Source organism: Nomascus leucogenys, chromosome 2, assembly GCF_006542625.1.
Source record: "Nomascus leucogenys isolate Asia chromosome 2, Asia_NLE_v1, whole genome shotgun sequence".
Lineage (NCBI taxonomy): Eukaryota > Metazoa > Chordata > Mammalia > Primates > Hylobatidae > Nomascus > Nomascus leucogenys.
In genome coordinates, this window is record NC_044382.1 from 140,409,974 (window position 1) to 140,435,002 (window position 25,029).

The window sequence follows — 25,029 nt, forward strand, 5'->3', positions numbered from 1 at the left end:
AAAGAAAATTATAAGGGAAAATATATTTTCTGTTAAGTGGAAATGAATCATCATAAAGGTCTTCATCCTTGTCCTCTTCACACTGAAGAGGAGGAGGAAGAGGAGGGGTCAGTCTTGCTGTCTCGGATGGCAGAAGTGGAAGAAAATCTACGTTAACATAGACCCACACAGTTCAAACCTGTGTTCAAGGATCGGTTGTATTCTACTTTAGTTATTTGAGTACTTACTTTTTAATTTTTAACATACTTTTTTGATTTAAAATCATATGCATTCATTCTCAAAGTGGTCCTGGAGCACCATTATCAGTATCACCTTGGAACATGTTAGGAATGCCTCTCAGCCTCTACCCCAGACCTGGATCAAAAATTTGAGAGGTAGGGCCCAGCAGTCTATTTTTGACAAGCATTTTAGGTGATTCTTATGCACATCAAAGTTTAAAAACCATAGCTTTAATGTGAATTGTTTTATCTTCTTCCTGAATACTAATTATCTTCTCTCATCTGCATTATTTCTTTTGTCTAATATTTTACTTTTACCTTGTTTTTAAATCATCACAAATGAGTAATAATTATTGTGGTGATTTCATAAGCCCACATGTTTACCAATTTCTTTGTTCATTCTTGCTTTTTAAATCCCACTCCTCCCTTCTTTAGGTTCAGTTTTCTTTTTTTGGAGTATATTCTTCAATAGTTTTTTCAGTGAATGACTGTTAGTAGTAAACTATCAGTCTTTGAGAAGTTTTTCCCCTTAATTTGATAGTTTAGCTGAGCACAGAGTTCTAGATTGACAGTTTTGTTCTCTTGGCACTTTGAAAATACTTCATTTTTTGTTGGCCTCTGTGGTTACAGTTGAGAAATCATTTTAATTATTCCTTTAAAAGTAATCTGCCTTTTTCCCCTGGTTCTCTTAGGATTTTTCCCTTTGTCTTCAGTGTTCTGTATTTTTATAATAGTGTGTCTAGACTCAGCTTTAGTTCTTCTGCTCATAAATTGTGCTTTTTGATCTGAGGATTGATATCTTCCATCAATTTTGGAGATTTTTCATACATTATCTCTTCAAATATTATTCTTTCTCCACTTCTATTTTCCCCTTCTTCACTTTTTATTAGACATAACCTCCTCTTTCCTCTACATTGCTTAACCTCTCTTGCATATACTGGGCTCTGGGTAAATATCTTGTAGTTCATAAATTATTTAGCTGCTACTTATACTGCCTGTTGAGTTGTCATTGTTTTTTTTTCCCTCCATTTTTTTCTATAAGTTCTATTTTGTTCTTTTTCAGAAACTCACATGGTTTTTTTATAATTTTTTTTTTTTTTTTTAAACAGAGTCTGGCTCTGTCGCCCAGGCTGGAGTGCAGTGGCATGATCTTGGCTCACTGCAGCCTCCTCCTCCTGAGTTCAAGCAGTTCTCATTCCTCAGCCTCCTGAATAGCTGGAATTACAGATGCATGCCACCACTTGGCTAATTTTTGTATTTTTATTACAGATGGGGTTTCATCATGTTGCCCCAGCTGGTCTTGAACTTGGTCTTGATCCTCCCGCCTAGGTCTCCCAAGATGCTAGGATTACAGATGCGAGCCACTGCGCCAGGCTTATGATGTATTTTCTTCCTTAGTATTTTGATTCCTTCTTGAATGTGTCTTTACTCATTTTAACTATACATATTTTATATTCTTTCAGATTATTATTTTTTAATTTCACATTTTGCAGAGTCTGCTTCTGCTGTTTTGTATGTTGATTCTATCCCCTAGTGAAGTTTCTGTGTTTTATTAACATTTAATTGTGTGCTTATCTTTAGTAGTGTTTTTTCTATGAGACTCCCTTGTGACCTTTCCTTGTAGATGTCCATCTACACAGAAATTTTGGTTTTATATTAACTAAGAGCTCCAGAGAAAACATTGGCCTGCATGTAGGGTTTTTGTTAATTTCTTAGTTGGTAGGTTCCTAGACTATACTCACTGGTAGCATAACTTTGAACCCCAAAACTATATAAAGCATTTGCCCAAGACTTTGAATTTTCAACTTATAAATTTTCCACTCTTTCATTGAGGATGGATGTTATAGCTCTTGAAGAGTCCCATTTTTTTGTGTTGGGAGTCACTTCTAATCTTCTTCCTTACTTGGGTCCTATCCTTCATCTTCTGTCCTGGATGATAAGAACCAATCCCTAGGTTATAAAAATAATAACCCCAAGTTCATGGCTGGCCACGGTGGCTCACACCTGTAAGCCCAGCACTTTGGGAGACCAAGGTGGGCAGATCACTTGAGGTGAGGAGTTCAAGACCAGCCTGGCCAACATGGTGAAACCCCATCTCTACTAAAAAAATAAAAAAATTAGCTGGGTGTATTGGTGCACACCTGTAATCCCAGCTACTCAGGAGGCTGAGGCAGGAGAATCGCTTGAACTGGGAAGTAGAGGTTGCAGTGAGCCAAGATTGCACCACTGCACTCCAGCCTGGGCAACAGAACGAGACTCTGTCTCAAAAATAACAATAACAGTAATAATAACCCCAAGTTTAGTTTGTCTCTCAGGTTACATACTGACTGGTCTGGTTTTCACTTCTATCTTCGTTTCTGTTATGTAGGGATTTCCCTTTCTTTCTTGTGAGCTCAACTATGAATTTAAAATAAGTTTTGTTATAAATCTATCTAGCAGTTCTGTTCACTTGTGGCAGGAGAATTATTACTTACCTTAGATTTTGGTGGTGGTTGTTTTTTCCGGAATGGCAAATATCTTCCTTAGCACTAAGAGAGTTACACAGAGAGCTTCTCTTCTCTTATAAGACTTCTGGTCAGATACAGCATAGTCAGCAGACCAACCTGAGCAGTGGCATTCAGACCACAGGGCTCAGGAAGACAGCAGAACTCTGGTTTCAGTATGAGGACTTTTTTAGTTAGTGTTGATAACAAAGGTGGTCCCAGAATTCCCTAGGTATATTTTTGGCATATACAAGTTTTAGGAAGTATGTAATCATGTAAGACAAATTAGATCCATTTACTGTGAAATATTGGTGTGAGCCAATTAACGTTATTTTTTAAAAATAAATTATACTAAGATTTTTGTTAGATTAAGTTTAACTTTTAAAACAATTTTTTGAGAGTATTCCATGGATATATCTTTTGTCCCATTTCATTGTGAGTAGGTTAACATTACAATGCCCCCTGGATCCAAAATGGCTCATAGAATTGTATGCCTGCACCAAATGAGAACTTTTGTTTTTTAACCTCTTTGAATGTTGCCGTTTCTCCTAGATATTAGATCCAACAGTTTGAAGTGGTTAGTCTTGGGATTTAAGGTGCTGAAACAAGAACATAAGCAAAACTTAAGGAATTACTGCCCAGTAGACTACACATACATATATTTGTTTTTTGTTTTTTATTTTTCTGCCTTTAATAATTCTTTTTAGTCTTCTCAGCTACCTCATTTATGCCTTTAGGGGACTTTTTAGTTTTTCTTAGTTCTTTAGCAACAGATGCTGTGTATCCAATAGACTTATCAAACATTCATTGAGCATTAAGGAATAGGAGATCCAGTAACTTCTAGCAAGGATATTATAGTTTATTTGAAGAGACACAAGTCAAAACAGATTTTTGTCGGTAAAAACCTATTTTGCCAGGCATAGTGGCTTACGCCTGTAATCCTAGCACTTTGGGAGTCCAAAGCAGGTGGATTGCTTAAGTCCAGGAGTTTGAGACCAACCTGGGCAACATGGCGAAACCCCATCCCTACAAAAAAATATAAAAATTATCTGGGCATGGTAGCACACACCTGTAATCCCAGCTACTCAGAAGGCCGTGGCGGGTTGCAGTGAGCCAAGATTGCCAGTGCACTCCAGCCTGGGTGACAGAAAGAAACCCTGTCTCAAAAAAAAAAAAAAAAAAAAAAAAAAATTCAAAAAAGAAAAACACCAAAACTTCTGTTTGGAATAAGATAAGTTGGTTGTGATGAAAAAATAAAAATGGGTATTAAAAGCAAGACATTGGACTTTGTATAAAAGTCCAACATGATAAGTTTTACCTTTTTTAAAAAGCCTCGGAAGTCCATAATACATGGTTAAAAGCGCTGTCTCTGAACACTACAGATGTCCAGATTTTGAATTCTTTTTTTAAAAAAAGTTTTATTCTTATTTTTTATGGCTATATAGCAGGTATATTTATGTGGTACATGAGATATTTTGATGCAGGCATACAATGCATAATAATCACATCAGGGTAAATGAGGTTTCCATCACCTCAAGCATTTATCCTTCCTTTTGTTACAGACATTCCAATTATACTATTTTAGTTATTTTTAAATGTACAATAAATCGTTGACTGTAGTCACTCTGTAGTGCTGTCATATACTAGATCTTATTCTTACTATATTTTTGTACTCGTTAACCATCTCCACTGCCCTTCCTAGTCTCTGGTAACTATCATCTCCACTATCTCCATGAGTTCAATTGTTTTAATTTTTCACTCCCACAAATGAATGAGAACATGCAAAGTTTGTCTTTCTGTGCCTGGCTTATTTCACTTAACATAATGTCCTTCGGTTCCATCCATGTTATTCCAGATGATAGGATCTCATTTTATGTTATGGCTGAATAGCACTCCACTGTGTATATGAACAACTTTTTTTTTTTTTTTTTTTTTTTTTTTGAGACGGAGTCTCTGTTTCCCAGGCTGGAGTGCAGTGGTTTGATTTCAGCTCACTGCAACCTCCTCCTTAGCCTCTGAGTAGTTGGAATTACAGGCTCCTGCCACCACACCTGGCTAATTTTTGTATTTTTAGTAGAAACAGGGTTTTGCCATGTAGGCCATGTTGATCTCGAACTCCTGACCTCAAATGATCCACCCGCCTCAGCTTCCCAAAGTGCTGGGATTAGACGTGAGCCACCGCGCCCGGCAGGAACCACATTTTCTTTATCTATTTATCTGTTGATGGACACTCAGGTTGCTTCCAAATCTTAGGTATTATGAATAGTGCTGCAATAAATATGGGAGTGCAGATATCTCCTCAACCTAATGATTTCATTTCCTTTGTGTAAATATCCAGTAAGTGGGATTGCAGAATCATATGGTAGTTCTGTCTTTAGTTTTTTTAGGAACCTCCATACTATTCTCCATAGTGGTGATTTTGAGTCCTGACTGAAGATATTTAGCAAATTATTTAGACACTCTTAGTTTCCGTTTCCTCATCTATAAAATAGAATTTTTAAAAATCTATACTGTTATTCAGTATAGAGTCAGAAAAGCTCAAGAGGCGATTTAGTCCAGCTTTCTTTGTCATGTTCCATTCTTTAATGTAAGTTCTTAAATTCTCTATTCTTTTAATAGCACTAAAGAACTAAATTCATTAAGAAAATGTAGGTTTCTGTTCCTATTTAAACATTCTTTGAGGTTGAGGGCTGTGCATAGAAGACAATAATAGCAATTGAATACTACATGATAGCATAATCAATTTAATTATTGTATCTAACTCTGTTTTAAAGGGCAAGTATTTATCAGAGAGATTAAGCAGCCTACCCAGGATTACCCAGGTAAATGGTAGAGATAAAATTAGATATCAGAACCACTGTGACATGCTGCTACCATAGTGGCCTCCTGCTTTTTTTTTTTTTTTTTTTCTGGAGACGGAGTCTCGCTGGTTCTCTCAGCTCTCTCAGGCTGGATTGCAGTGGCGTGATCTCTGCTCACTGTAACCTCTGCCTCCTGGGTTCAAGCGATTCTCATGCCTCAGCCTTCTAAGTAGCTGGGATTACAGGCATGTGCTATCACACCAGGCTAATTTTTGTATTTTTAGTAGAGACGAGGTTTTGCCATGATGACCAGGCTGGTTTTGAACTCCTGGCCTCCGGTGATCCACCCTCCTCATCCTCCCAAAGTGCTGGGATTATGGGCATGACCTTTTTTTATAACCGTTAAAAAACTAGTATTTATATAAAAGCATTTTAACTGTTACTTATACTTCCTGGTTTAGAACCATAACTTATTTCTATATATTTTGTAACTCTTCAGTGAGGTGCTTGTGTACATAATACATAGTTGTATATTAGGATTTTGTTCAATAAAAATTTGACTACATAAATGCTTGATACTGTTCCAGATACTAAGTAAGGATGAAGAAACAAAATTAAGAAATAAATTAATAACAAAATGGGTAGTAGTGGTACGTATTACAGTGAAAATGAACAATGTGAGCATAACAGATGGGCCTTTAAGCTGGGACCTGATTGATGAGAAGGGAGCAAGATATGCAAAAAATGGGGTGCAGGCATTCCAGGTAGAATAGTTAATGCAGCAGCCAAGACCAGTACAAACAGAAAGTGTTCAAGGACCAGGAAGAAGGCAAGCATGGCTGGAATATAGTCAGAGATAGACCATTCCCAGAGTATGTCATGCCTTGTAGCCGTGGTAAACAGTTTTATTTCATTCTAACTGCATTGGGCAGTCATTGGAGGGTTTGAAGCAGGGAAGTAATATAATCTGATTTCTAGTTGGAAGAAATTGCACTGGCTGCTTTGTGTGGAGAATGGATTGTAAAGGGCAAGAGTAAAAGCAGAGACTGATGAGGAGACTTGTAGTAACCAAGAGATGGTGGTGGGCTAGATGAGGTGGTAGCAGTGCAAATGGAGAGAAGTGATAGACTCGGGATTTGTTCTGGAGAGAAAATTGACAGGCCTTGCTTCTGAATTGAGTGTAAGGGAGGGAAAGCAAAATAACCATGCTCCTACATATTTTTACTTGAACAACAGGATATTGGGGGAACAGGTTGCCATTGCTTAAAATGGGTGGGACTGGGGAGAGAAAATCAGTAGTTCCGTTTTGTACACTTTAAGTTTGAAGTGCCTGTAGATATCTAAGCAGAGCTGTCAAGCAGGCAGTTGGATATATAACCTCCAGCCTAGAGTTCAAGGGAAAGGTGTACACTGAGGAGTCATCAGCATATCCATGGCATTTAACCCATGAGATGAGATCACATGTGGAATGAGCACAGAGGGAGAAGGGAAAAGTCCCACCACTAGTTATGTTTGCAAATCCAGTAAATAAGCAGCTGGCGATGTGGGAAAAGATTTTAAAAGATGTGGTATCTTGAAAACTAAGTGAAGCAAATATATCAAGAACCTAATGCTATTTGGAGTCAAATAAGATAAGGACTAAGAAGTGGTCCTTAAATTTGACAAAATGGAAGTTGTTAATGACTGAGGAGCAGTCAGTGGCACAATTGGAACTGAAGCCTGGTCAAGTTGGGTGGGGAGAGAATGGGTAGTAAGAAATGGAGACAGCCGCCAGGCGCGGTGGCTCACACCTGTAATCCCAGCACTTTGGGAGGCCAGGGCGGGTGGATCACCTGAAGTCAGGAGTTTGAGACCAGCCTGAACAACATGGTGAAACCACATCTCTACTAAAAATACAAAAATTAGCTGGGCGTGGTGGTGCCTAGCCTGTAATCCCAGCTACTGAGGAGACTGAGGCAGGAGAATCACCTGAACCCGGGAGGCGGAGGTTGCAGTGAGCGAAGATCGTACCATTGTACTCCAGCCTGGGCAACAAGAGCAAAACTCTGTCTCAGAAAAAAAAAAGAAAAAGAAAGGGAGACAGCGAATATAGATAATTCTTATGACAACTTCTCCTGTGACGGGGAGCAAGAAAAATGGGGCAATGGTTAGAGTGGACCAGGGACGAAGTTAAATAGGCAGGTTGGTTTTGTTTTCAATTTTAATTGTAAGTATTTTGCTGCAAGGTCAGCTCTTCTCTTACTTACAGCCCACTGACCTGCAGACCTGGGGTTTCATATGTATTCACTGAATAGAAAACCATACGGAGGAGCCCTCCAGCTATCCCTGCATACCCTGAGAACCAGTGACAGCAGGAATAAGAATTCCCTTCACTTCCAAGATTAGGCTATAGGAGAAAAAATTAAAAATTCAATAACCCTTGCTCTGCCACTTTCTTGTCAGGCTCTGGGAAAACAGGATTATCTTTCCCTGTCCCTCCTCCAAACTGCTGACAGTCTGTCTGATGGAGACCTGGGTAGGTGCTCCATAGTCTGTTTTTGCCCTGGGCCTGGGATAAGAAGGAAGGGCTTTTCAGCAGAGAAAAGTGCCTCAGTCACAGAGGCATGCTGAGCAGACTGAGGACCTATGAGGGAGCTTGGTGGAGCCAGGCGGGGGTGGAGAGGTACAGGAGTGCTTTCTAGCAATTTAGGCTTGTTAAGGAACAAAGCCAGGCTGTTTACTGAGTTCTCTTACCTGGTACTCAGATGGATTCTTCTAAATAAAAAGAAAAGAAGTGATACAGATTTCCCCAAAATTGAGACTTTGTGGGCTTATGCTTGCAAACAGTGGCCTTCTCAAGATTTATACGGTGAGCCCTAAATTTGCCTTCTCACCCAGAAGAAAGTAAGGTACAAAATTTCCGTCATTCTTTCACGTCTTAGAATAAAGCATGCAGTCAGTGTAATTGTTGCGTTCAGCTGTCTATTTAAGGTAACACAGGAAATCAGCAGTGCATTTTCAAGAAAAGCTGATTACCATCTGTTATTAGTAATCATCTAAAAACATCACTAAGTATAAGCGTTGCCAATGGTCAGAGACACATAGATGAAAAGGGGGAAATTATCCATCATTTGGAATGTATTACCCCATACTAATACAATATACCAATTTAAATGATTTTAGAATATATCACTCAAGATATGGTGTTCTACCCCATGCCTAAAATGTTCTACTCTCATTTTTCCCCAGATGTGGAAGGTTGCATATTAGGTCATACTTCTCTTTTTTTTTTTGAGACAGAGTTTCGCTCTTTTTGCCCAGGCTGGACTCCAATGGCGCGATCTCAGCTCACTGCAATCTCCACCTCCCGGATTCAAGCGATTCTCCTGCCTCGGCCTCCCAAGTAGCTGGGATTACAGGCGCCTGCCACCACACCCGGCTAATTTTTTGTATTTTTAGTAGAGACGGGGTTTCACCATATTGGCCAGGATGGTCTAGATCTCTTGACCTCGTGATCCACCCGCCTCGGCCTCCCAAAGTGCTGGGATTATAGGCGTGAGCCATCGCACCTGGCCAGGTCATGCTTCTTTTAAGACTCATTGTAAACACGTAACCTTTACAGTTTTGCATCGAAGGTAGCCAGCTTTCTGTGAGGCTCTTCAGAGCCTGGGTCCCTGCATTCAAGGGGAGCTTCAGACGAGGGCTTTATTCAGGGCTCACCTTATAGTCACCATCTCCATCATGACCATGGATGCAGTAAGATTTCACAGTAGCTCCTGCAACCTCGAGAGGGTAGATTACAAAACCCAAAGATAGCCAGTGGTGTTTCACACCTAAACAAATGTTTATCTTGCCATAGTGATTGAACCATAGGCTGAATTGTAAAAGCTGATGTTTGGGAGTCTAGCTAAAGAAAACTAAGTTAACAGGTTTAAAGAAGCAAGAGCTGGAAGGGTCCTCTCCCGGAAGGTGAGATATTGGTCTATGGGGTGTCCAAGGGAGAGAATCCAGTCATGGGTTCTTAGCTTCTGTTTCTGGTTGGGCCAGTAAAGCCTCTTCCTCATCCCTCTTTTCTGCTTATCACTAGAGACAAAACTAAAAACCATGGCTTCAGTCTGCTAAAAGCCTAGAACAAAACAGAACAACAAAATAAGGCAGGCTGGACAAGCTTGTTAAGACTTTCATGGATTACCAGAAATATAAATGCCATTAAAGCCATCATTTTTCCTCATAAAATGCAATCGATTCTTACTGAAATTTTTAATGAAATCTTTCAGACTCTTAATGAGTATTTAAATATCAGACTAAAGTAATTTATAAATCATTATTTTCTGAGCTCTTAGAGAGTCTCACTTTTTTTTTTTTTTTTTTTTTTTAGACAGAGTCTGGCTCTGTCACCCAGGCTGGAGTGCAGTCTTGCAAACTCGGCTCACTGTAACCTCCACCTCCCAGGTTCAAGCACTCCTCCTGCCTCAGCCTCCCAAATAGCTGGGATTACAGGTGCCCACCACCACACCGGCTAATTTTTGTATTTTTAGTAGAGATGGAGTTTTACCATGTTGGCCAGGGTGGTCTCTTAACGTCTGACCTCAAGTGATTTACCCACCTTGGCCTCCCAAAGTGCTGGGATTACAGGCGTGATTACCTCACCCGGCCTCTCACTTTAAGAACCAGTTTTCACAAAGAAATCATACTACTTCACATGAGTTAGTATATGCATTTAACTGAGAGATGGGCATACTCCAGGCAGGTGGTGGAGCTGATACACTAGCCAGATGACTACTTGACCATAACAGTTTGCAGCCCATGAAATTCAAATCTTTGCCTCAGCAGACAGTCATGGAGTTTCAGGATCATTCTGTAAGTTATTTGATGTTAAATGCCTGTAAAGTCCAAGTGACAGAAGTGTGTTAAGTTAATTGGGCCACTATATGTCATTCAATATCTCCTGTAGGGTTCTTGTACAGGATCTCACTCTGTCACCCAGGCTGGAGTGCAATGCTGTGATCACAGCTCACTGCATCCTCGACTTCCTAGGATCAAGCAATCCTCCCACCTTAGCCTCCCAAAGTGCTGGGATTGCATGTGTGAGCCACCCCACCCAGCCCAGAGCTGCTTTCTTTCCATGGCTTCAGCCTAAGTAACTCTCACCTATTACTGTGGTAGCTTTCCCACCTCTTATCTCTTACCGTCCTTCCCACCCCCACCTCCACTCATTATACTTCTGCCAGCCTAATTTTCCTAAAGCTGGTGGTCCCTATTCCCTTCTAATTTTCGGAAAGACTTCCATACCTGGGCTTTCCCATTTCAATTCCTACTACCAAGTGTGTTCTAACCAAACAATTTTGTTCCCTTAATATGTCCCATATTTTCCTGTGCTATCTCCCATCCTTGGAATATTACGTTGATTAAGCCGTTCCCAAACATATGTGATTTTTTTTTCCTACCTTTGTACTTAATAATATTTTGTACCACTTATACAACTAAAGCCATTCAGCCTTGTATTACAGATATTTGGGCTTCCCCACACTCCATAACTGCAAACCACAGAACACACTTCAAGGTAGACTTAGGCTCATTTCCATGACAATGTCTAACTTTGATTCGGCCCTTAAGAATTATTACGTTGGTGACATATTTTCATTTCCCTCACAATCGCTTTGCACGTAGTACACCCAAATACATCTTTTTTGTTCTTTGTGAGCATTATCACAGGGTAGATATTTTTCTGAGTTTTTTTTCCATTTAACGTAGTGATAATCTTTTACGTTCATATATTCAACTACCTTGTATTTTTTAATGGCTGCATATTCTGTAAAATGCATGATATCTACTTTATTTAACCACTATTGAACATATTAGAAAGCTTTCAAATATGTGCTACTACAGATAATGCTGCAGAGTGTGTCTTTGCACACTAGAGCAGATATGTCAAAAAGACAGCTTCCTAGAAATGGAGTTACTGGCTCAGATGTTATGTATATTTTTTAGTTAATGCCAAATTGCCTTCTAAAAACACTTAGAAAATTTCCACCAGTATATGAAAGTGCCCATTTCCGTGTCTGGATTTTGTTACTGACATTTTATTGGCTGCACAAAAAAATGCTTGCACTTTAATTTACATTTCCCTCTTTACTAGTGAAGTTAAATGTCTTTTCGTATGTTGTCTATTTGTATTTCTTCTCCAAAAATTACCTATTCATATCTCTTTGCCAGTTTTTCTACTAGGTTGTCTTTTTCTTGATTTGTCACATTTTAATAGATTCTAGATGTTAATTATTTTCACATACATTGCAAGTACCTATTCCCAGTTTGCCATTTGTCCATCAACTTTCTTTCGTTTTTGTTTTTTTTTTTTTTTTGAGACAGAGTCTAGCTCTGTCGCCCAGGCTGGAGTGCAGTGGCACAATCTCAGCTTACTTCCTTCCGCCTCCGTCTCCCAGGTTCAAGCGATTCTCCTGCCTCAGCCTCCCGAGTAGCTGGGACTACAGGCATGCACCACCACGCCTGGGTAATTTTTGTATTTTTAGTAGAGACAAGGTTACACCATGTTGATCAGGCTGGTCTCAAACTCCTGACCTTAAGTGATCTGCCTGCCTTGGCCTCCTAAAGTGTTGGGATTACAGGTGTGAGCCACCGCACTCAGCTGCCTCAGCTTTCTTTATGGTATCTTTTGTAACTTTTAATTTTTAGGTATTCAGATCTTTAGTCTTTTGATTTATAGCTTCTCAATTTTGTTCCTCATTTAGAAAGGCTTCCCAATCCTAAAATTATCAAAATGTTTTCTTCTGATTGTTTTACCTTAGCTTTTGTTTTGTTTTGTTTTTTTCAGACAGGGTCTTATTCTGTTACCGAGGCTGGAGTGCAGTGGCATGATCACAGCTTACTGTAGCTTCAACTTCCCGGGCTCAAGTGATCCTCTCACCTCAGCCTCCCAAGTAGCTGGGACTACAGGCACTCACCACCACACCCAGCTAATTTTTAAATTTTTTTGTAAAGATGGGATCTCACTATGTTGCCCAGGCTGGTCTCAAACTCCAGACTCAAGCAATCCTCCCACCTCAGCTGCCCAAATACTTTAGCTTTTAAACCTTTCGTTCATTTGGATTTTATTTTGAGGTTGGATAACGGGTAATAATTTTTTTTTATCCTTTGTAACACTGTTGAAACCTTTCCAGTTGATTTGAACTGTTGCAGTTATAAACTAACGTTCTATATGCATTTGGGTTTGTTTCTGGATTTTCCTTTGTACACCAACTTTTAAAATTTATTTTTTTTCTTTTGTATTATCTCTTCTATATGAACTTTAGAGTCAGCTAATGGATTCTGTTAAGCATTTTTTAATTTTATTGGGGTTTCTGTTTGGATTGCATTTAATTTATGGATTATTTGAGGAGAACAGACATCTTTGTAATATCACATCTACCATTCTGGACTCCTTAGTATGCATCTCCTACTCAATCATTTCCTTTTATCCTATTGTAAAGTTTTACAGCTTTTTCCTCTAGCTCCTATACCCTTTTGTTAGACTTATTCCTAGGCATTTTAGGATTTTCATCGCCACTGTGAATAGGATCCTTTTTTTTTCTATTGCCTTTCCTATTGGTGTTTGCCTCTAGATAATAAAACTTCATTTTTATATATTTATATCTGTCTATCTCATTAGTCTGAATAATTTTTCAGTTGATTTTCTTGGATTTTCTAAGCGTACAATTCTGTCACCTGCAAAAACAATGACAGGCTTTTCTCTCTTTTTTTCATTTCTCATTTCTTTTTAGGTAGGGATTTGAATCGTGAAATCCCTGAATCGTTAGGGATTTCCAGGACCTTATTTTAGAGCAGCCATAATAGGAGGCATCTTTCTCTTCTTCTTAGTTTTAGGAGGAACACTTCTATACATTTTAAATTAAATTTGATGCTTGCTGTGGATATCTGAGGGACTCATTTTGTCCAGTTAAAAAAACGTTCTTTGATTTTTCACTTATTTTATCAAAATTCAGTGTTATAGTGTATCAAATGTTTTTTTGACATCTATTGAAAAATTATTTTTTTCTTTTTAATCTGTTACTACAATAGTTGAATTATTTTCCCCAATTTTATTGTTTCTTTCTTGTTGTAAACACTACTTGGTCATGATATATTCTTTTTACTACCCTTACTATTAAATTTCATTTTATTTAGAATGTTTATATTCATAAAAAAAAAGCCTTGTACTTTTTTCCCCTTATGTTTCTCCTTGCTGTGTCATACTTTATATACTTGGGAGCTAGGTGTATCTTGAAGATTTGACAACATTCCCTCATAAAACTGAGTCTGGTGGCTTTAAAAGATGGAATTTTGACTGCCTTTTCAATTTTAACTATCATATTTAAGGGCTGTTAATATCCTAGCCACTTTTCTCTGATCTTGAACAAGTCACTGATTTCATTGAATCTTAGTTTTGTTAACGGTAAATGGAGATAACAGTATCTAATTCCCAGTATTGTCGTAAGGATTAAATGAAATTGATTTTTACCATAGTTTTGTATCACATATGGTAAATGGTCATCAATAATAATCATTATTATCGTTATTCCCTTATGTAGATTACTGTAGCGACTTTAGTCATCCCCATCTCTTACACAGTACAGCTGTAAATTCCACAGTAGACAGAGAGGATACCAAGATGAGTTAATGGTCCATTCCACAGTGGTAGTCATCAACTCCATCCGACACACTCTTTGGTGGGTCGAGACCTCTCCCTGAACTAGATCTTTTTCCCACAGTGCTGTGTCTCAGCAGACCTGGCCATGGGACAGGATGTTGTATAAGGGAGCCAAGGCAGACTGCACGTGTGCGCCTTGGCCACCCGTGCCTTGTCTGGAGCTTGTTCTCCACATTAGAATGCTTATGTTAGTTTTCGAAGATTCTTAACTTGAATGGAAAGTTCACTTTTTTTTTAATGTCATTTGAAAAATCAGGATCATGATATATACGCTATGGAAAGGCAGCCTTTACATGATTGGTCTAACATTCCATCAGTTTTGTTTTGTTTTTAGGAAATACTTAGATGTTTTGTCTCCTTTTGAAAGGAGCATAAAATGTTAGGCTGAGATAAATGTATAAGGTAGAAAATGGAGACTTGTTGCATTCTCATCAACAAGCAGAATATGGTTTTTTCCAGTCTTCTACTACTTCACAGTCCTTCATCTGATATTTAAAATGTATTTATGTTGAGTCATTTCTTTCTCTCTTGCTGGTGAACCAGAAGATCACGAAATGATTCTACAGAGGCAGTAGCATTACGATCAGTTTCTTTTTTTGTATGCATCAGATAAGAGGCCTGCAAATGGAAGTAAGTCGCCTCACATCCTTTGTATGATGATTGCAGTAATGTTTGCCTTTTTACCACTGGTGCAACATTTATTAGTTCATAAACCCGCTTCCAAAGAACCTAAGGGCTTTTTGATGAAAGGTGACTGTGGTGGGAACAATGTTAGGTTTTGACAGGATACTTTTGTTTTTACAAACATTTCCCCTCTTTCTTTTTAGTGTTTAGAAACTACTACCTTAAAAGAGAGTTGAGGACAGGGACATGTCTGGACTAAGTGGAATTTAGTGCTTAGAGTTAGGATTTGGAATATAAATATGGGAGTTAATATTTAGAATTAGGATTTCTGAATCTGTGAATAGAAAGGTAAAATAAAATTTTGATGTCAGTTCAGCTTAAGCTTCTAAATCATTCTCGCTGAACCAAAGCTTCCAGTTGGTAAAAATCTAAGATCTGAGGAATAAAAGCAACATAAGAAGCTGACTTTTGGTAAGCCTCAACAGTGATAGAAGAGGGACAAGGTGGCAGTTAGATTCTCCTATTTTCCCCATAGACTGCAGGCCCCTTGGCTAACCATAAACCTTCTCCCCTTTAACTCCCTCTCGTCCATTCAGCAGGCCTTTCTGTGACCCGTGAGTATCAGTGGAAGCAGTCCCTCCAATAAGTTACCACGGCCTAAGAAAAGAGTCTAAAAAATTATGTTTCCTGAAGTTTTCACAGTATTTAAGTATTTACGTTTTACGTAAAGGAGTATTTGTTGTATCCCAGAGAGTGAATATGGAGAAGGGTAACCCTGGAGCACTAGAAATAAGCCTGCCAGTTTTCGGTATTAGCCAAGCAGCAAAGTTTTGCTGCTGTTTATTTTTTCTAGCTCTTATTATATTCTACTTTTACCATTGAGAATATTGAGGAAGTTATTTATATTTCTATTTTATATATATATTTTATGTATTTTAATATTACTATTACACATGATTGATCTTTTATATATATAAAGTACCAATGACTTCTTTTTCCAGAGCAATAATGAAATTTCACAGTATGAAAATGGAAGAAATCAATAAAATTATACGTGACCTGTGGCGAAGTACCTATCGTGGACAAGGTGAGTACCATGGTGTATCACAAATGCTCTTTCCAAAGCCCTCTCCACAGCTCTTCCTCTTACGACCTCTCATCATGCCAGCATTACCCCCCTGGACCCCTTTCTAAGCACATCTTTGAGATTTTCTAAGAATTCTTATCTTGGCAACATCTTGTAGCAAGAAAACGTAAAGTTTTCTGTTCCAGAGCCTAACAGGACTTACATATTTGACTGCAGTAGGCATTATATTTAGCTGATGACATAGTAGGTTCTGTCATAGTGTAGATAGGGATAAGCCAAAATGCGATAAGAAAAACCATCCAGAGGAAACTCTTTTTTTTTTTTCCAGATGTAGTCTCGCTCTTCTCTGTCGCCCAGGCTGGAGTGCAGTGGCGCGATCTTGGCTCACTGCAGCCTCCACCTCCCGGGTTCAGGTGATTCTCCCACCTCAGCCTCAGCCTCCCGAGTAGTAGCTGGAATTACAGGTGCACGCTGCCGCGCCTGGCTAATTTTTTGTATTTTTAGTAGAGACGGTGTTTCACCATGTTGGCCAGGCTGGTCTCACTCCTGCCCTCAGGTGATCTGCCCACCTTGGCCTCCCAAAGTGTTGGGTTTACAGTCGTGAGCCATCGCGCCTGGCCTGGAGGAAACTCTTAACAGGGAAACTAAGAAAGACAGAGTTGAGGCTGAGGAACTGGGGCATCTGGGTTGCTTCTGGCCAGACCACCAGGCTCCTAAATCCTCCCAGCCAGAGAAAGAGGTTGCACACCAGCCATTGTTTTCCCCTGGTAATGTCAGCCTCATCTGTTGTTCCTAGGCTTACTTGATATGTTTGTAAATGACAAAAGGCTACAGAGCATAGGTTCCTCTAAAATATTCTTCTTTCTGTGTCAGATATTGAATACATAGAAATACGGTCTGATGCCGATGAAAATGTATCAGCTTCTGATAAAAGGCGGAATTATAACTACCGAGTGGTGATGCTGAAGGGAGACACAGCCTTGGATATGCGAGGACGATGCAGTGCTGGACAAAAGGCAGGTATCTCAAAAGCCTGGGGAGCCAACTCACCCAAGTAACTGAAAGAGAGAAACAAACATCAGTGCAGTGGAAGCATCCAAGGCTGTACCTGAATGGTGGGAAGCTCTTTGCTGCTGCATAAAATGAATCAGGCTCAGCTACTATTATTACACTCTCCTGAAGCTAACCAACATTTCCTGCAACATTATGTAGACTTTTAAAAGAAGGGCCTGAAGCATTCTCGCAGGATAGGCTAAATGTAGAACAAGAAGCTGAAGACCCGTTAGAGTTTTCATGGCACTCCTTATCAGAATAGTCACTGTCTCATCAGTTATAAGACATTCCACTATTTTATGTGCCAGCAGGAATGAAAAAATGCAATTATAACCATAAGATGTTTCAGAATCAATGACATAATAGTATTGCAAACCAGATTCTAGCTTAAGCCAGAATGAACATTCCAGTATAGTAAGGAGTCTCATTAAGAAAGTAGCCCCTCATAGAACTAAGTCCCTACCACAACATACACAAAGACTTAGCTGCTGGGTCAGGACATCTGGCTTCAGGTAAGGCTCTGTGAGGACAGCCTACATTGGAAATCAGGAAGAGGAATGAAGTTTTAAAGAGTCAGGAATATGGCATCCTTGGGGAACAAGGCTGGGTCCTTCACTATGCACAGGTTTGTAACAGAGATGTCACAGATCCTTGAGCTTTCTGCTTTCAGATCAAGGCAGAAGATTACACTTGATAACACCTCTAGGCCCTTGATTTTTTTTAAATAAAATTCTAAAATCATAGAAATGGATGCTCACATTATCTAACTCATTTTTATAGTTTGCAATTTTTGCTTAAAGAACATGCCATGCAGCTGCGTATGGTGGCTCACACCTATAATCACAGCACTTTGGAAAGCCGAGGCGGGCAGATCACCTGAGGTCAGGAATTCGAGACCAGCCTAACATGGTGAAACTCCGTCTCTATTAAAAATGCAAAAATTAGCTGGGCATGGTAGCATGTGCCTGTAATCCCAGCTACTTGGGAGGCTGAAGCAGGAGAATTGCTTGAACCCGGGAGGCAGAGGTTGCAGTGAGCCGAGATTGTGCCATTGCACTCCAGCCTGGGCAACAAGAGCAAAACTCTGTCTCAAAAAAAAAAACAAAAAAAAAAAAAAACATGCCATGCATATATGTATTATGTTGTTAGCGTAGACAGCTGATACCAATTTAAAGCATCTGCAGATTACTATCTATCTAAATCATAGTCTACAAAAATGACAAACTTGTGATCTGTAATCAGTATCCCTACCTGCTTTGATGATTTTTAGTGGTAATTATAAATGAGAAAAGACAGAGTTTGAAAAATACTTTCAAAAATATCTTGAGGAAAAAGATTTTTTGTAGCTATTCTGAGTTATGAAAATTAATTAGCAATAATTGTCTCCTTGGTGTGAGGGGAGAGAACAAATAATGGAGGTGGGCCTCCAGCCTACCTTACACTGGCTTTTGCTGAGGCTCTAGCAGCCAGCCAGGGGCTCTGCATGTGAGTGGGTGGTGGTAGAGCTGACAGCAGTTTGGATTCAAAGACAGGAAGGAAATGCCTGTCCCTCACAGGGCCAAGCTGTGGCCCTGTCTTCTGGCTTGCCTAGGCATTAAAGAAAAGACGTAAACTATTCTAAAATTACCAACTCACTGATGTGCGTGCACCCACCCACAAACTGAGGGGGAAAGGGGACTTACAGCTCACACCAGAGTAGTTTATACTTCCCAGAATGGCCCTACTCTCTCAATTCTGTGTGTCTTGTATCCTCAGATGGTTTCAGTTGGGTCTGAGGGTTTTAGTATTAGGTTTCTAGTAACCACGAAAATGCCTAACAGTTCCAGTTACTTGGATTTTCTACAGGTAAGCTTAACTGAAACCACATTTCTATACTCGTGATACTTTGACCTAGGATTTCTTTTTTATTCTCTCAGTCTCAGAATTATACACAAGAATATGGAAATTTAAAAGTAGCTGAGAAAAAGTGAGAGGCTCTAGAAAATGTGTCGAAGTTTTCTAACAGATCCCATTATCAGGAAAATAGCCAGGTCAAGAATTTTTAAGGTTGCTAATCTTACAGGATTATTAAAATTACAGATAAATGGCATTGTCTCTGTTTCTAGCCTTTGGTCTCAAGTTGGTTGTAGCTGATGTAATTTTTTACGTGAGGGCATCAGCATTGTTCTGAGCATTTTGTTTTGTGGTGAATGATGGGCTGACATCATGCAGGTTCTCCTTCTGGAGGACATAAGAATCTGGTCCCAGTGCTGGGCTCTCCCAGAGGGCAGTGCTTTACGTAACAGTGAACCTGTGACGTTTCCCACTTTTCCCTGCTGAAAAGATCATGTCAGGACTGCTTGCCTGCCATGAGATGAGAAGGTCTGTGCTGGGCTTCTCACATAGGGGCTTTTTTCCAGGTATTAGCCTCACTCATCATTCGCCTGGCCCTGGCTGAAACATTCTGCCTCAACTGTGGCATCATTGCCTTGGATGAGCCAACAACAAATCTTGACCGAGAAAACATTGAATCTCTTGCACATGCTCTGGTTGAGTAAGTATCTCACATTTGGGGACAGGTTGTGATAGTTCTTCAAGATCAAGAGAGTTCTGTGGTGAAAACGTTCTCTAGCTGTGTTCCCCACTTCTTGGGGAAGCCAGTTGGTGCCAGGCCCTGGGCTTTACCTTTTGATAGTAATTCTTCAGATCCCTCTTAAAGGAACTAGATGGTGAATAGCAGCCCCAGACACATCCTGCAGCTCCCCAAGTGTGTTCACAGGGAGAGAGTCACTGTGAGGGGTTCCTGGCCTGGTTTTCCTGTAAACCTACCAGAGGAACCCACATGTCATGCACAGCAATTAGCATGCCCTGCTAAGACATCTGCAGGTAATGGTAGTGGGTTTAGGACTGTCTCCCCAGCTTTCCACATGTGTCAGACAACTCTAAGGAATCAGAGAGCTCTTACTCAAAAAGCTTATTCAAGATTAGGTAAAATCCAGTGAGGGTAAAATTGCACACCTTTTACCACATTCACCTGGGGTCGGTGTAGACGCCAAGGTTGTCAAGCAGCTCTTGCATAAGGACTATGCTGGCAGAGAAAAAGGCACTTTCCCTGAGGTCAAAGGAGGTGTTTCAGGCACTCCTGGCTCCAGACAGTCCCTTTGTGGCAGAGAGGGCCGGAAGGAGAGCTGAGCAGCGCAGGGCCACCTCTCTGCAGCCATCATCACAAGTAAGGGCGAGCGCTTTTGAAACCTCAAGTGCATCCAGCTCCAGGAAGGGGATAAGTGGCTAGCTAAAAGAAAAAGTCTTTCAGGTTTCAGTCCACATTGCTGGTTACCTCAGCAAAATGTTCCCAGAACACCCACTCAGGTCCCTGTGTGTCATAGTAATGATGCATCTAGTGACTGGTGGTGGCAGAATTCTAAGTAGACCCAGCTCTTAAGAAAGCAGTGTTATTCCCCTTACCTGTAGTTTGTCTTTATCACTTTTAAATTTTTCTTCCAGAGAATAGTAGTAACAGGTCAGGAAAATCCCAGGCGAAGGAGTAAGCCTTCTATAGTTGAACAGTTTGGATGTTAAGGAAAACTCAATAAAATATTTATACCTACCTGCGCTTTAGTGAGAACTTCTGATCTGGAAGAAACTAGTTCTTGTATTCCTGTGAGTCCCTAAGCCAGACCTAAGTGAGGAGTCAGGCCATGTGTCCCTACTGTCTGGAGAGGAGAAGAGACTCCTGCCTGGCTGGCCTGAAGGCCTGGGGCCACCCCTCCACTTCCTGCAGGGTAGCTGGGGCCCTGACACACAGGACACACAGCACAAGTTCATGTGTCTGACAAGGTTTGCAGTGATTTTTCAAATCAAAGAAGGGGTATGCTCTTTACTAATAATATGTTCTGAATATATCGTTTCAGGATAATAAAAAGTCGCTCACAGCAGCGTAACTTCCAGCTTCTGGTAATCACTCATGATGAAGATTTTGTGGAGCTTTTAGGACGTTCTGAATATGTGGAGAAATTCTACAGGATTAAAAAGAACATCGATCAGTGCTCAGAGATTGTGAAATGCAGTGTTAGTTCCCTGGGATTCAATGTTCATTAAAAATATCCAAGATTTAAATGCCATAGAAATGTAGGTCCTCAGAAAGTGTATAATAAGAAACTTATTTCTGATATCAACTTAGTCAATAAGAAAATATATTCTTTCAAAGGAACATTGTGTCTAGGATTTTGGATATTGAGAGGTTCTAAAATCATGAAACTTGTTTCACTGAAAATTGGACAGATTGCCTGTTTCTGATTCGCTGCTCTTCATCCCATTCCAGGCAGCCTCTGACAAGTCTTCAAGGTTCAGCAGTACAGCCGAGACTTGACTCTGTGCCTCCCTCCCCAGTGCAAATGCATACTCCTTCTCAAAGCACTGTTGAGAAGGAGATAATTACTGCCTTGAAAATTTATGGTTTTGGTATTTTTTTTATCATAGTTAAATATTACCTCTGAATTTATTTCCTTGCATGTGGTTTGAAAAACTGAGTATTAATATCTGAGGATGACCAGAAATGGTGAGATGTATATTTGGCTCTGCTTTTAACTTTATAAATCCAGTGACCTCTCTCTCTGGGACTTGGTTTCCCCAACTAAAATTTGAAGTAGTTGAATGGGGTCTCAAAGTTTGACAGGAACCTTAAGCAATCATCTCAGTCAGTACCCACCACCTTCTCCTACATATCCCTTCCAGATGGTCATCCAGACTCAGAGCTCTCTCTACAGAGAGGAAATTCTCCACTGTGCACACCCACCTTTGGAAAGCTCTGACCACTTGAGGCCTGATCTGCCCATTGTGAAGAAGCCTGTAACACTCCTCTGCGTCTATCCTGTGTAGTATACTGGCTTCACCATCAATCCTGATTCCTCTCCAAGTGGGCATTGCTGTGTGGAAGGCAAGCCAGGCTCACTCACAAAGTCAAGGCCTGCTCCCTGTAGGGTCCAACCAGACCTGGAAGAGCAGGCCTCTCCATTTGCTCTTCAGATGCCATTTCTAAGAAAAGCCTAATCACACTTTTTCCTGGACTTGCCAGCTGACATCTTGAATCCTTCCATTCCACACAGAATGCAACCAAGTCACACGCTTTTGAATTACGCTTTGTAGAGTTTTGTCATTCAGAGTCAGCCAAGACCATACCAGGTCTTGATTCAGTCACGTGGCATGGTTTTGTGCCATCTGTAGCTGTAATGAGCATGTTGCCTAGACGGTTTTTCTCAACTGGGTCCAGAAGAGAATTAAGCCCTAAGGTCCTAAGGCATCTGTGCTAGGTTAAATGGTTGGCCCCCAAAGATAGGTCCTGATTTCCAGAACCCGTGACTGTTACTTTATATGGCAAAGGAAACTTTGCAGATGTGATTAAAGCTAAGGACCTTAAGACAGAGTATCCTTGGGGTGGTGGTGGGGGGGGGGGGGGTCCTAAATGTAATCACGAGTAAGATTAAGAACAAATCAATTATAGTCATATGTTAAACATCCACAATAACCAAGATATTTTTATCCCAAGAATGCAAGATTTCAGAAAATGAAAAATCTTTGATAAATCATCACTATAATAAAACCGAAGAGGAAAAAATTCTGAAAAAATTCTAGCAGCCGTATTTTATAAAATTCAACATCTCCTAGCTTTAGCAAACTCAGTTTTGCAAAGAATATTTTCTTAATGTTATCTGTTGCTAAATCAAAAACAGTCATCTTAATTGCAAAATAAAACATTTCTCAGTAAATGTTAAAGCCAGTTACCTTCTATCAACATGTGAATGAAAGTGCTAGTTGTTGCAGCAAGGACTAACAAAGGCAATACAAGATCAATATAGGCAGTGAAACAAAAGTATCATTTGCAAGTTAAAACAGACTTCCCAATTTTAAATCTGGTTTCCCCCTGAGTATGTGGCATCCTTGGCAGCACTTCTGAGAGTGGCTGCTTTCGTTCCAAGAAGCCCATGGGTTTGGAGGTGGGATAGGTGCCTTTCTGGCTTCTCATTGCTGCTTCTAGATCATTCTCCAAATATCCCCCTTCCCCACATTGGAATGAATAGCCATCACAGCATGGATGGAGGTTAGAATGAGCCAGACTGCCTGGGCTGAAATCCTAGCACACCACTCACTAGCTGGGGACCTTGAGCAAGTTATTTGTCCTGTTTTGTTTCTGTTTCCTTATATGTAAAAGTGGGTAAAATGGTACATATTTTGTAGGGTTGTTATGAAGATTGGATGACATTATTTACAAACTGCTTAGAACTGCTTGCCACCTACTAAATACTGTGTAAGTGTTCAAGAAAAAGCTGTCTTCATTTCACTCTTGTTGGAGTTATCTTTCATCCCCAGCTTGGTCATTCCCTCTTACTTGTTGAAGAGTTTAGCTGCCAGTTCAGTGTCACCCCATTACTAATAATCATTGCTGATTTCAATATCCAAGTGATGGTCTAATACAACTCCTTGGCATCTTAGCCTTTTTTATTTTTTGAGGTGGAGTCTTGCTCTGTCACCCAGGCTGGAGTGCAGTGGCAACATCTCAGCTCACTGCAACCTCTGCCTCCCTGATACAAGCAATCCTCCTGCCTCAGCCTCCCGGGTGGCTAGGATTACAGGCATGCACCACCACACCAGGCTAATTTTTGTATTTTTAGTAAAGACGGGGTTTCACCTTGTTGGCCAGGCTGGTCTTGAACTTCTGGCCTCAAGTGATCCGCCTGCCTCGGCCTCCCTCAGCCCCTTTTTCTTTCCTCCAGTGAGAAGATACTCAGTTCTATGGTCTTATTCTAGAGCCCAGTCCTTTTAATAACAATAACTGCACCCCTCCAAAATCTCAGTTTTAAGCATCTCACTCTCCAATAACCCCATGGTGTCTACAATTCTCCTGTGGTCCTCAACCCCAGCAATTCTTTGACCCCACTGAGATTTCAATCCATTGATTCTATGGCTTTTTCACAGGTTGTTTCCCTGATGCCTGTACTTCTCTCCTTATTCAACTTGAATTCCATGGCCCATCATTATGTCATCCTCCACTGCATTGTCCTCAAACTGTCCTGACAATCCCCAGCCCTACTGGAATCCACCTCTGCCTCCTCCCTGCAACCTCCTTGCAACACCTGCACATCCTGTTTCCTTTGCTGTTTCCTCATTTCCCTGGCCCCTCAAATGTCACAGGTTTTAGTACTCACCGAGTCTGCACCTCTTTTCTTCTCGGTACTCACTTATTTGGTGATCTCATCCAGTCTCATAGCTTTAAATTATCTTAGTTTGGGTTCTCCCAGAAGCAGAAGGTAAAACAATGCTTCCTGTGAAAGTAATCAGTAGGAAATTGGGGAAATTGTGTATGAAGGAGAAAGCAGCCAAAGAAAAGTTTACTATTAAGCCAGCTACGGTAGTGGGCAATTAGAGTTTGGTGCCCCAGGGAGACTCTGGGGAGTTTGGCAAGATATATACCTCAGAATTATCCCACCTAAGGGGCAAGAGACCTGGAGTATTTACATAACAACTTGCCAGGGTTACTGAGTGAGGGCTATTCTAGCACATGTTAGTTACTTGCTTGCCATGTGTACTGGCACAGCTGCTTTCCACAGTTTAAAAAGAAAGTCTGAGCAACATAGTGACACCCCATCTTTAAATAAAATTTTTTAAAAATTAGCAAGGCATGGTGGTGCACACCTGTAGTCTCAGCTACTCGGCTGAGATAGGAGGATCCCTGGAGTCTGAGGGTTCAAGGCTGCAGTGAGCTGTGATTTGTGCCACTGCACTCCAGCCTGGGTGGCAGAGTGAGACCCTGCCTAAAAAGACAAAAAAAAAAAAAAAAAAAAAAACAGATAGCAGCAGCTGAAAGTTGGCAGGAACATACTGGCAGTTCCTAGGATCATAGGATATAGGCAGGGCACTGACCACTCCTACAACCACCATCTATACACTGATAACTCATAAATATTTGTGTCCAATCCAGATCTCTCCTAAATGCTTGACTGATATATTCAGCTGCCTGTGTATAACTGGGCATCTATCTGCACTTGAATATCTGATAAATGTCTAAAACTTAAAATGACCAAAACCAATCTTTCTCCCAAAACTT

General features: G+C 40.3%; 1 protein-coding gene and 1 long non-coding RNA gene across 7 annotated transcripts in view; one reads left to right on the plus strand and one right to left on the minus strand.

Annotated features, from left to right (window-relative positions):
* Positions 1–23,265, plus strand: part of RAD50 (RAD50 double strand break repair protein) — a 91,127-nt gene extending 67,862 nt beyond the window's left edge. For 4 of the 6 annotated variants that reach the window (XM_030818576.1, XM_030818555.1, XM_030818568.1 and 1 more), the window contains 5 exons: positions 15,811–15,896; positions 16,770–16,912; positions 19,349–19,482; positions 20,840–20,996; positions 21,250–23,265. In XM_030818576.1, coding sequence (XP_030674436.1) covers positions 15,811–15,896; positions 16,770–16,912; positions 19,349–19,482; positions 20,840–20,996; positions 21,250–21,297 — 568 coding nt within the window. In that variant the 3' untranslated portion in view covers positions 21,298–23,265. Of the gene's footprint in view, positions 1–15,810; positions 15,897–16,769; positions 16,913–19,348; positions 19,483–20,839 lie in introns of all 6 variants that reach the window. The other 2 variants (XM_030818562.1, XM_003259941.4) reach the window with 2 other exon arrangements.
* LOC105739447 lies at positions 16,876–20,784 on the minus strand. Its single transcript, XR_004031669.1, has 3 exons — positions 20,394–20,784; positions 18,385–18,536; positions 16,876–16,954 (listed from the first exon to the last, which is right to left on the minus strand). It is a non-coding gene; the product is annotated as an uncharacterized LOC105739447 (long non-coding RNA).
* Positions 23,266–25,029: the final 1,764 nt, after the last annotated feature.